The sequence below is a fragment of the Podarcis pityusensis genome, assembly GCF_964106645.2.
Source record: "Podarcis pityusensis genome assembly, chromosome: 8".
NCBI classification, from domain to species: domain Eukaryota; kingdom Metazoa; phylum Chordata; class Lepidosauria; order Squamata; family Lacertidae; genus Podarcis; species Podarcis pityusensis.
In genome coordinates, this window is record NC_138033.1 from 17241048 (window position 1) to 17253686 (window position 12639).

Sequence of the window (12639 nt, forward strand, 5' to 3'; positions counted from 1 at the left end):
GCGCAGTGAAAGCAGCAATCCCTCTTGCTGTTCTGGCTTCTGGGATAGCTGCGCAGCCTGCATTCGCTCCATAAGACGCACACACATTTCCCCTTACTTTTTAGGAGGGAAAAAGTGAGTCTTATAGAGCAAAAAATACGGTAATTTATGTCATCAAAGATGGCTCTGGGTCTGTCTTGAATTGCAGTGCAGGTGAAAGGATATCTTCACCATTTCCCAGACATATAAACCTGCTCTGGTGTTTGTGGTGACGACTTGGAAAAATCTTACCTCTCTGTATCCTAAGAAGCAGGTTCTGCAACGAGTTATTCTGAAAGTTTGTCATCTTCCACTGCAGGCAGGCAAATGCACATACATACATTTGCGCTCTGTCTTTCCCACTGAAAAAAAGGCTATGGTACCCCACAAAACAAGTGGGCATTCAGAAGACATGTGGATGTTTGCTACGAATTAGAGAAATTATTCTAATGCTGTATATGTCTATTCAGAACTAGTTCCTGTTTTTAGTTCGTTGGACCTTACTCCCTGGTAAGTAAGAGTAGGAAACTGACCAATTAGACTTGTCAATTGCACTGTAATCCTGTGCATGTTAAATGACTAAACACGATGGGGAACTGTAACCGTACTTAGATTCATGGTGCATGGTTTTTTGAAAAGCTGCTAAAATTTTGCTGCTTACTTTCAGCCATGGCCCCTGCGGCCAACAGAGCTGAGAGATATTTTTCACCCACCTAAAAATTAAGCTTTGGGTTTATTTGTTTGTTTTATTTTCATACTACTACGGTACATGGTGCTTTACAAATTCTGGAAGGACGGTTCCTCTGCCCCAAGTGGCTTACAGTCTAGCCACTGACCCAAGGGAGGGAGGCAAAGAAAATTCTCTGCATATTCTGAATACTGTATGTATAATTGCTAAAATATTCAGCAAATGAGGCATGGGGATGACGGAGGAGTGGAGGAGAGAGACACCAAGGAATTACATACTCTTCCCACCCTGCACTTTTTTGTTCCAACTAAATGCCCAGGTATTTTCTGCTTCTGACTGAATCTGCATCTTTGCTTTGTTGTTCCCTGCTCCATGAGTGGGGAGCAAAAAGTGTAAACTATCACTTTGTCAAATAGTGAAACCTGCTTCAATGGACATACCTTTGGCAAACAGACTCTGGCCAGCCTGCAAACAGCAGCAGCAAAAAATGTTCTATTTGCAGAAGCACCAACTTTGTGCCAGCCTTGCTGTCCACTTAGCTCTTAAGCAAAGTCTTAAAGGAGCTGGCAATGTCCCCACTAGCACCTTGCTCCTTGTTTTCTTCCTGGTGTTGGCGGAGGGTAGGCCCAGGGGCTTGATGCTGACGACAATACTACGCCTTTCTAGCTGTGCAATTTCTCAGCTAGTTCACCCAGCGGGCCCTGGATGTCACAGACGAAACGGTACACGTAGCGCTGTCCGCTGGTCTTGTGAATGATGTTCTTGTGATAGTAGTAGCGCAAGCCGCGGCTGAGTTTCTCGTAGGTCATGCGGGGTTTGTTCTTCCTCTTGCCCCAGCGCCTCGCCACCTGCCCATAGTTGAGAAAGAAGAATGGGATGGAAGGTAGCCCCCAAGCACTGCGTAAGCATAAAGATCACAAGAGCCAGAGACCTGTTGCAGCTGCGCGTGTTGTGCTACAGCAGCCTTGACCAGCCTGGAACCTTCTAGCTGTTTTGGATACAATTCCATCAACTCTCCAGCCAGCACATAGTCTGTGTAGCTGGAGGGCACCAGGTTGGCAAAGGCTGCCTAGTGAGCTGCTGGCATCTACTTTCCGTACAGCTGGCAACAGCTGGAGACCCACAGATTGCTCCCCTGTGGTGTAGCGAGGTGGGGGCATAGCCATTTTCTCTTGTTCGAGGGTAGGACTCGAACCAATGGCTTCAAGTTATTAGGAAGGAGATTTTGACTAGACATCAGGAAGAACTTTCTGACAGCAAGAGCTGTTCAACCGTGGAACGGTCTCCCTCGGGAGGTGGGGGGGCTCTCCTTCCTTGAAGGCTTGTAAGCAGAGTTTGGGGGGCCACCTGTCCTGAATGCTTTAGCTGAAATTCCTGCATTGCAAGGGGTTGGACTGGATGACCCTTGGGGTCCCTTCTATGAATCCTATCTCCCATTCCTGTACAATACACAGGTTTTCAAACTGAGGTTGATCCTGTTCACACATTATGATTCTTAGGCATACATCTAAGACCCCCATTTGCATCGCAAAGGTCTTTTCTCCATGCCCCTCTGGTCCCCTGTATTGATGGGTAGGGTTGTACCTAAGGGTTAGTGAGGTTGGCCCCCACCAAGGGGGTGTAAAAATCATACCACTCTGGCTCGGATCCTGCCAACCCATCCACATGCTCTCCTTGCCAAGGGTTCAAGGGAGCCTTGGTACACCTCTGTTGATGGGAAGGGCATGGAAGGAGTTTTCCCACTTGTGGGTTAAGTGCCACTCCTTCCATTTGCATACGAGCCTCACCTCATGGGGGTCGCAGAGTTTGAACTCCCAGTCGTTCCCTGTCCAACGGATGAAGGCCTGGCAGGAGCCATCTTGGAGCAGCTCCAATAGGAAACGCCATAGCTGGATGGGACCGGAACCTGTCCAAGAAAGAAAAGCAAGGAGTGTTGGTGGTATGCAGGGCTTAAACAGAGCCAGTGGTGTAGCGTGGGTTGCCCCGAGGCAAGGCAAGTATAGCACCCCCTAACCTGTGGTTCCTGTCAGGGCTGGGCGGTGGTGATTTTGGTGGGGAAGGGTCTTCCCAGCAGGGAGAGGGATGTTGGGGAGAGGACAGCAGTGGCAGCTGCTGTTGTTGTTAATTATTATTTATTTCATGAAATTTTTACACCGCTTGATTGTTTTAAACCAGCAGCGGCCTGGTTGCTGTCTACTTATGCCTGCTGGTGTCCCATTGTTGGACCCCGATTTACACAGTGTTTTTCTGGGAATCGTTAGAAGTGGTTTACAAGATTAAATCAAAGCTACAGGCAGAACAATAAAACAGCCATTAAAAGCTGTTGCTGGAACCACACAGGTAGCAGCACATCAAGCCGAATAAATTGAAGGGAGCAGATTTAAATCTGCTGATTCCCCCCCCCCCCCAGGTTTTAGAGCCATGCACAAAAAAATCCTTCAGCAGCGCAGCAACCTTTTGAAGACCTCTGCAAGCCAAAAGAGGAGAACCTTGACCGTGGGTAGGCAACCTAAGGCCCGGCAGCCGGATCCGGCCCAATTGCCTTCTAAATCCGGCCTCGGACGGTCCAGGAATCAGCATGTTTTTACATGAGTAGAATGTGTGCTTTTATTAAAAATGCATCTCTGGGTTATTTATGGGGCATAGGAATTCGTTCATTTCCCCTCCCAAAATATAGTCCAGCCCCCCACAGGGTCTGAGGGACAGTGGACCAGCCCCATGCCAAAAAAGTTTGCTGACCCCTGACCTTGACAGACTTTTCCAATAGTTTGAAAGCTATGGAACAGCCTCCAAAAAGGCCCTGTCTCTGGTTTCTAGTATTGATGGGAAGGGCAGAAATCTTTCCAAACTCTTACCTGTCCGTTCCCTATGGGACAAGTTGGTGACATTGGCCTCTGCCCAGTCCCTTGACTCCTTTTTCCTCTGGGTTCTGACCGGAGGGCCACACTGACATGAATCGCATTCCAAGGGGATCGGTTGGCTGAAGACAGCTGGGCCAGATGTCTTTCTCCAATCACGGGATGTCACGACCCCCAATAAATCTTGTTCTAGAGGGGAAATTATGGAAGAAGAGGACTGTGATGGTAGACTGGAAAGCATGTGGAAGATGCCTGATAAAGTCATAGAGGTTTGTGAAGGGCTCAACATGGGTTAGGGCATCTGTGCATCTCATGGGTGTAGCCAAGGGGAGAAGGCAGGCAGGAAGCTGCCCCCCATAATAATTAAAAATCAATACAAATCTGAGGTTCTGCCCCCCCTAACAAAAGCCTGCCCCCACCACCGCCACAACAAAAATCCTGGCTACAGTCATTGTGTATCTACCTTTGGTCCTCCTCTGATTTAGGAATGGGCCATAGCATCTGCTTTGCACGTAGAAGGTCCCAGGTTTACATCTCCAGTTAAATGGATCAGGTAGCAGGGAAGGCATCTACCTGAGATTCTGTGGGAACACTTCCAAATCAGAGTAATTTTGGGCTAGCCTTGGCTACAACGGCTACCATGTGTTCTCCTTTCGCTATCAAAATACTGCATATCAGTGGTTGCTGGGAATCAGAGGAAAGGAGAGAGCTTTGCGCTCAGATCTTGCTTTCCAGCTTCCCATCAGCATCTGCTTGGCCATTGTGAAAACAGGATACTGGATTGGATGGGCCAGATCCAGCAGGTCTTCTTTCATTCTTACATTGACGCAGACAGTGCAAACTGTTTAATGAGGCTGCAAGATGCTGCTTTCCATCCTCCAGAATCCTCTGCTTCCACACTTCTTTCAGAACATATAGACTAGAATTGCCTTGCAGGATCAGACCAAACATCATCCATCTAGTTCAGGATCCCACAATGGCCAGCCAGGTGGGTTTCTGGGATGCCCAGTATCAGTGCATGAAGCCAACAGCCGAACATGCCTACCTGGTTCTTGCTGTTCCAGCTGACCTCCGAGCAGAGGCTGAGATGAGGGCCGTTGCTCTTCAGGGGAGCAGCGGCACAGAGGAGAAGACAAGGCCTGAGGTGCAGAGCTAACATATGGGGAGCCTTGCAGACTTGTGGGGCTGCTGTCCTGATAGGCAAGCCTAGAATCTGAAGGCGATTGAAGGAGAAAGAAACATCAACAGGAGGGGCAACCACTTTCTGACCACCTCACACCAAGGAGCTCTGGTCCTCCAGGTGTGGCCTCCCATTACTGTTGGCCACTGGCCAGAGTGGATGGGAGTTGCAGGCCAATATCCTCTGGAGGATCCCCATTCCTGTTTTGCACCTACAGCCAGGATCTGGGACAATGTGAAGCAAACATCCCCATAGCATGCAGAGAAAAACTAACTCCATATACAGTGGTACCTCGGGTTAAGAACTTAATTCGTTCCGGAGGTCCGTTCTTAACCTGAAACTGTTCTTAACCTGAGGTACCACTTTAGCTAATGGGGCCTCCTGCTGCCACCATGCAGCCACTGCACAATTTCTGTTCTCATCCTGAGGTAAAGTTCTTAACCAGAGGTTAGGGGAGTCTGTAACCTGAAGTGTTTGTAACCTGAAGTACCGCTGTACAACATACCTGGAAGCATAAAACAAGCTCCCTTGTTGTATGTACCATGATTTCAGGACTCTGGAAATTTGCCAGGTTCCCTCTTTGTTTGCCCATCTGCCAGCAGATGCCAACGTCTTTTTTAAAAAATAATTTCAAGCCAGCTTTTGAACAGTAATTGCCATCTTACAATCTTCTGAACTCTTAAAGCCTTTGCCTCTTGTTGACTAAACGTCTGGTCACTGTTGTAATTAATGGGTGACTCTTATGGCACCGATATTGTTTTATGTGTATGTATGTGTTTATTACAGTAAGATGCTTTGATTATTTTGTAATGTATAGAAATGAAACATTTGCCCATCTGGTCTGAACCCAAAACCACGGAGGCGGAAATGACCCGAGGCAGAGATAGCTGATGTGGGGTCTGCCAGATATCCCAGGACCAACTCCCAACACCCCTAACCATTGGTCAATGTTTGCTGGTGCTGATGGGAGTTGTAGTTCAACAACATCTGGAGGGCATCTGGCTCTCCCTTCTCGGATGTGTCCCAAGCTTCCTAAAACTGCCTACAGAGCCATCTCTTTCCTCTTGCCTATAGCCAGTGGCAGAGCTTCATGCTCCGGCACCGGGGGGGCGAAGAGCAGGCGGGGGGGTGTGCCGCCTGCAGGGTGTGTTGCATGTCCTGGGGGCATGGCGCACAGCCTGCGGGGGCGTGGTGGCCAGCACGGGTGGGGGGCAGCCACGATGGCACCCCACCGGGATCGCGCTGCCGGGGGCGGTGTGTTCCCCCTGCCCCCCTCTTCCTCTGCCAGTTCCTATAACTTACCTCTTTCATACAGTGCACTGTAATCCAGGCAGGTAGAGGAGACCTGTGTCAATTCCATTACCGTATTTGTGTACTCAGGGAAGCCTAGAAAAGAAATGGGATAAATATTAGACTTGTTAGTTGCTTGCTGCTGCCCAAAGGGTCTCCAAGCAACTTACAACATGTGGGCTCCATCCGCAATACACATTTGCAGCGGTATCATACCACTTTGAACAGACATGGTGTCCAACCAATAATTCTGGAAATTGTCATTTGGATGCTGAGAGTTGTTAGGCGACCCCTATTCCCTTCACAGAGCTACAGTTTCCAGAGTTCTCTAGAAAGAGGGATGGGTTGTTAAACCACGCTGGAAATTGTACCTCTGTAAGAGGAACAGAGGGTCTTCTAAGAACTCTCAGCCTCTGTAACAAACTACAGTTCCAAGGATTCTTCAGGGGAAGCCATGCCATTATTATTATTATTATTATTATTATTATTATTATTATTATTTCTATTATTTGTACCCCACCCACCTGACTGGGATGCCGCAGTCACTCTGGGCGACTTCCAACATATATTTTAAAATGTTTATGTGGTATGATACTGCTTTAAATCTATAGTACAGATGAGGCCTTGGGATCCATCAACAGCTGGAAGGTCACAGATTCCCACGACTTTCCAGTGTGGCTGATGCTAAGGTCGGGATACTTTAGTGATCACACCCAGGGATATCATTTACCTTTCAAGCCCGGTGTGTGATGGAACGGCATTTCCTTCTCAAACCCTTCAAGCTCAGCTAGGTAGCTCCCACCAGTCCAACTTGGTGGCGGCTGATTCACCTCATTTTCTGGCAAAAGCCAGGAATCTACAGCACTGAAGTCTTCCTCTTGGAAAACCTTCTTGTAATCTTCCATGAAATCTTGATGCAGGGGAGAAATAAAGAGAAAGAAGTAAGGGCATCAGACTTTCATTTGAAAACACTTTCTTTCGTAGGGCAAGGACAAGGAGATTGAGACCCTCCCGGTATTCCTGGCCTACAATTCCTATCACCCCTCAGCCATTGGCTGTGCTAGAAAGGGTTGATGGGAGTTGGAGTCCAAAAACATCTGGAGGGCCGCAGGATAAACAGCAGTTGGGGCTGAATACGGCTGCACGAAATGGTACAAGAGTTAAAGCTGGCTTGAAAGAAATGGTGTCTACATTCATCCCAAGGCTACCCCTTAACGCCAGTGTACTGGAAGAAGCAAAGATCACCAGTGCCAAAGCAATGATTCTTCAACATCAACTTCATTGGACTGGTCATGTTGTGTGGATGCCTGATTACCGTCTTCCAAAGCAACTACTCTATTCCAAACTTAAAAATGGAAAGCGTAATGCTGGTGGTCAACAAAAGAGGTTCAAAGACGCTCTCAAGGCAAATCTAAAAAAATGTAGTACAAACACCGACAACTGAGAAACACTGGCCTGTGAGCGCTCCAGTTGGAGAACAGCCTTTACCAAAGGGGTCATGGGCTTTGAAGATGCTCGAACTCAGGACCAATAGGAGAAACGCACTAAGAGGAAGGCACGCTTGGCAAACCATCACCATGATCAACTCCCGCCCGGAAACAAACGTCCCCACTGTGGAAGGACATGTGGATCCAGAATTGGCCTCCTCAGGGACTTACGGATTCATTGTTAAAACCATGTTTATGGAAGACACTCTTACTCAGCTACGAGTGATCACAGAAGAAGAAGAAGAAGAAGAAGAAGAAGAAGAAGAAGAAGAAGAAGAAGAAGAAGACCCCTAACCACACAGGCTTTGCAGATCATTTGCAAGCTTCTATGATGAGAGGCAACAAAAAGACAAAGGAAGCCAACCAGAGTTGCTGGAGCAACTCAGTCTGATGAGCAGGGTATAAATAATAAATTTATTTTTATGTTATTTTATTTTATTTTAATTTTATCTGCAATATACTAGGCTTGTCTGTTCTGACTGGCAGTAGCTCTTTAGGATTTCAGCCAGAAGTTCTTTCCATCATTTGTGAATTCATCCTTTTGAACTGAAGGTGGCAGGGCTTGAACCCAAGACCTTCTGCAAGCAAAGCATCTGATCTATCACTGAGCTATACATCTCTCCCAGAAATTTCTGCTCCTCCTGCTTTCCCCCTGGCTTTGGTGCCTAGAACTGGCAACTGTTTGCTCCACATGCAGTGGCTCTGAGTGATCACCCAGCCAGATGGGAACAATGAGTGTACACAAGTGTGTATACCCTGTCACAGGAAGTGAAACCACTTTAAAACTACTCGCTACCACCTCAGAAAATAATGATAATCCCTGGCTCTGCTTTAACATCTTGTCCTCTGAACGCCTCCATTTGCATTATACAAAGAAGCACCGTTTTAGGATTCTCGTTACGTTGTGCCCTGTGATTTCCTGAATGACGCCCAATACTGTGTTCCCAATACTGTACATTTAATCTCAGTGAATGACTAGCACATGTTAATAATGCCCACTTAAATTCTTCTACATCTCCATTTATATTAACTTTATAATTTTGTCTAAATTTATAAGGGATAAGATGCCACTGATATATAGTTCTGCAGACATTTTCTTTAAGGTTGAAACTTCCTAGCAAAAATGTTAAAGAATCAGTTGCATTCTTCTTCTGCTAAAGACACACACACACACTCTTGAAAACTGCTCAGAAGTCATTATGGCATGTAAGTGGTATATTAATTTATTATTATTATTTCTGCTACCACTAATACCTACCCTAGGTAGCATTGTCTGTAACTTTCAACGCTCAGTTCCAACCATTTTGATAATTCATGGCTTGATTGCCAGTGTTGCTTCAATTTTGCATCTTACATTTTTTTTTTAAAAAAAGTTTATTTGTGTTAGTTTTGCATTAAATTTTGCATTTCTAAAAATCTGCGGGGCTACTGCCGTTGACTTGGAGCATTTTCTTAAGTGATGCTGAAGAGACACGGAATGTGTCGTTGTTGTCGTCATCATCATTATTATTTATCTGTATTATTTATCTGTATGCCACTCTTCATCTGCAGAGCTCAGGGTGGTTCACAGCATGAAAATACAAGATAAAAACCCAAAACAAAGACAAACCAAACCAATAGCCCCACCCCTACCCACAAACACATTTAAAAAGGCTATAGCGTCATGAATTCGATTAATGCAGGACAGAAAGCAAATGGCTCTATATATTTTAACCAGTGCATACTTTACAGCGGGGAAAGGAGCCTGCAGCCTTCCAGCTATTGCTGGACTCCAATTCCCATCAGCCCCAGCCAGGATGGCCAAAGGTCGGGGATGATGGGAGTTGCAGTACGACGACAACTGGAAGAGCAAGGGTTGCCCACGGGAAAGGGCAACAGCTCTGCGAAAAAGCATCTGCGTTGCATGCAGAAGGTGGCTGGTAGGTTGGGCTGGGAAGGTCCCTTGGCTGAAACCCTGCAGGGCTGCTACCAGTCAGTGTAGACAATACTGATCTAGGTGAAAGATGTTGCATATTTAGCAGGTTAATTGCGCTGCAGAAAGCGTGCTGGGGAGACCACACGTTCAGGAAACAATGAAGAAATGCAAAAATATCTTTTGCTTGGCTTTAATTACAAAAACATAAACTCCTCTCGCGTTAACTCTATAAGTATGACCCCTCCATCGACGCATTCACCAGGGGACTGAGAGAGGTACACGCTGCTCTTTATATACTACAGTGGTACCTCGGGTTAAGTACTTAATTCGTTCCACAGGTCTGTTCTCAACCTGAAACTGTTCTTAACCTGAAGCACCACTTTAGCTAATGGGGCCTCCCGCTGCGACCGCGCTGCCGGAGCATGATTTCTGTTCTCATCCTGAAGCAAAGTTCTTAACTCGAGGTATTATTTCTGGGTTAGCAGAGTCTGTAACCTGAAGCGTATGTAACCTGAGGTACCACTGTATACCCAATTGCTGACACAGCTTAATTAACACAACTTAACAGCACCTGCTATACTGCTTCACAACTGTAAAACTAGGTCATGATATTTACTCTGGCCTTTAAAGACATACACATCTTGTGAAACAATAATGAACCTTAATATTTAAATAAACCATTCAACAGGCCAGTGGTCTGACTCAATATAAGGCATTCGTCCTTTACTTTGGCATGCCATAGGTGGGAACTGTAGGAATCACTAAAACGAAAAAAGCTGTTCATTTATTCATTTGAGTCATTCTTTTAAAATAAAGCACTACAAAGCAACACCCAGCAGCACAATCCTACACACAGGCACTGAGAAGGAAGTCCAACACTTGCTGGTATGGGGCTGCAGCCGACATGGTTAAGGGCTGAGTGTGGGAGGAATAAAAGGGAGAAGCTCTTACCCAGCTGTTCCACCTCTGCTCCAGTCGGGACCATTTGCAAGGGGGGCTCCATCCAGCATTGGCGCCAAGGATCCATGTCTGCGATCTATTTAGATCAATTTAGATCTGAATTGAGCAGAACTTTTTATTTTTTTAAGGAAAGAAGTATCAAAAGTAGGCAAAAGTAAGGCAGATATAATAATAAAACAGTTGAAACAACAATAGCAAAAAAAAAGTTCATATTCTAACACTCGCAATCAGATTGCAGTATGATTTTTGCTTTCCTTCTTATTTGTTAATATCTGGACTTGCCCTCATAGAATTTCAGAGTTGGAAGGGACCACAAGAGTCATCTAGTCTAACCTGCTGCTCTGTAGGAATCTTTTTTGCCCAATGTTGGGCTCAAACCCACAACCCTGAGATTAGGAGCCTTGTGCTTTAAGGTTAAAGTACAGCAGATGTGCTACACTGAGCCAAACCACTGATCCATCTTAGCCCACTAAGTGGCAGTGGCCCTCCCTGATCTGGTCAGCAGTGGGTTTCCCAGAGACATGAGGGCCTCTTAACTGCAAATGCCAGTTACATTGAACCTGAAACCTGTAGTACGAATGTGCATTGAGCTGCTGCCTCTCTTTCCCTGCTCACAGGCATCACCTCAGCATTAGTTAGGAATCTGCCTTGTACTGAGTCTGACTGTTGGTCCATTTAGCTCAGCATCCTCCAGGGATGCTGCTGGACTCCAACTCCCATGATCTGCAGCCAGCCAGGGACAATGCAAGTGAGAGTCCAGCATCACCTGGAAGGTCAGAGGTTCCTGGTCCAGCAGCAGCTCTCCAGGGTTTCAGCCAAGAACCTTCCCATCCGTTGCTGGAGATGCTGGGGATCAAACCCAGGACCTTCTGCACATAGAGCATGTGCTTTTTGCCACTGGGCTATGCAGGCTACTCACCTCTTTGCTGCGTTCTAGGATAGCTGACCCAGTACCGCCTGGTGGCGTCTTCCTCTTCTTTTCCTTGGACAATGAAACTGGCAAAGGGAGGGTGTGCGTACCTACACAGACCTCTGAGCGGTGGGATCCTGCACCATGCCTTAGGGAGGGGAATGCTGCTGGGTGCTTTTCCTTGGCCAGGAAATTCAGAGGCTGCTACTGCTGCCCTTTCTCCCTCTCTCTATTAATATCCCCCTACCCTTCCAGTTCCTCTGCCCAGCCATTGGCTGGTTTAGCCAGTTTCGTGACTTTTTTCTAAGTTTATGGGGAGGGGGAGATAGGCGTCTATGTCGTCACAGCCAGTGTGTGTGTGTGTTTGTGTCTGCGTATCACGACTCTGCAGCCCCAGATCAGAAGGCCAGGTGGTCGGATTTCAGAGCTGGGGGGAGGGAGGGGGGAATCGTGAGAGGAAGCAGGACTGGTGTGTTTATCTCTAGGGACCACGGTGCAGCCAGCAGAATCTCCTTGTCAGGCTGTATAAGTAGCCCTAATAAATCTCGAAATGAGACACCGCAGCTTCCTCTGAGGCCTGTCCTGGGCTGAGAACTATGAGGCTGAGCTCCTCTACCAATTTACCTGGAAATAAGCTAAGGAGGACTTGTTCCTGAACGCCTAGGATTGCACCATTAAGAAACAACTTTTCCCAGGCTCTAACCAGGCCATCTAAGGTCACCACCGCCAGAGTGCCACTATTTCGTGGGAGAGATTCAATCACATATTGAACATTTAGGTTTGCACAATACCAATGATAGGGCTGGCGCTGAGCATAAAAGCTGTCGTTTAAAACAGCCTTTGCAAATCCTCAGATATACAGTGGTACCTCGGGTTACATACGCTTCAGGTTACATACTCTGATAACCCAGAAATAGTGCTTCAGGTTAAGAACTTTGCTTCAGGATAAGAACAGAAATCGTGCTCCGGCGGCACGGCAGCAGCAGGAGGCCCCATTAGCTAAAGTGGTGCTTCAGGTTAAGAACAGTTTCAGGTTAAGAACAGACCTCCAGAACGAATTAAGTACTGAACCTGAGGTACCACTGTATTCACATGTTGCAATCTACACATGCTCTGAGTGGAAATTTCAACAAAGAAGCATCTTATTTTTTATTTTTTGGGGGGGAGTTCACAATCTGTGTGAAATGTGTTTATTGCTATAGTTTAACAACTCTGTATTGATCCTTACAGTGTAAGGGAATCAGCAGCCATTGCTTGACCGGTCGTGATGGAAAATCTTTGTGACCCCAGGAGGCTATGGGGTGGAGTGAAGGGAGGACAGACGATTTCATGG

At 46.7% G+C, this 12639-nt stretch overlaps 1 protein-coding gene across 2 annotated transcripts; it reads right to left on the reverse strand.

Annotated features, from left to right (window-relative positions):
- Positions 1-243: 243 nt before the first annotated feature.
- On the reverse strand, positions 244-12374 carry ETV2 (ETS variant transcription factor 2). 2 transcript variants are annotated; one of them, XM_081019136.1, is made up of 8 exons: positions 11316-12374; positions 10388-10472; positions 6765-6944; positions 6047-6130; positions 4610-4777; positions 3562-3753; positions 2494-2612; positions 244-1554 (listed from the first exon to the last, which is right to left on the reverse strand). In XM_081019136.1, exons 2-8 carry the CDS (start codon positions 10461-10463, stop codon positions 1369-1371), a joined length of 1005 nt encoding a protein of 334 aa, XP_080875262.1. In that variant the 5' UTR covers positions 10464-10472; positions 11316-12374; the 3' UTR covers positions 244-1368. The 2 variants fall into 2 exon arrangements, with proteins under 2 accessions (XP_080875262.1, XP_080875261.1); XM_081019135.1 differs by having other exon boundaries at positions 10388-10492.
- Positions 12375-12639: the final 265 nt, after the last annotated feature.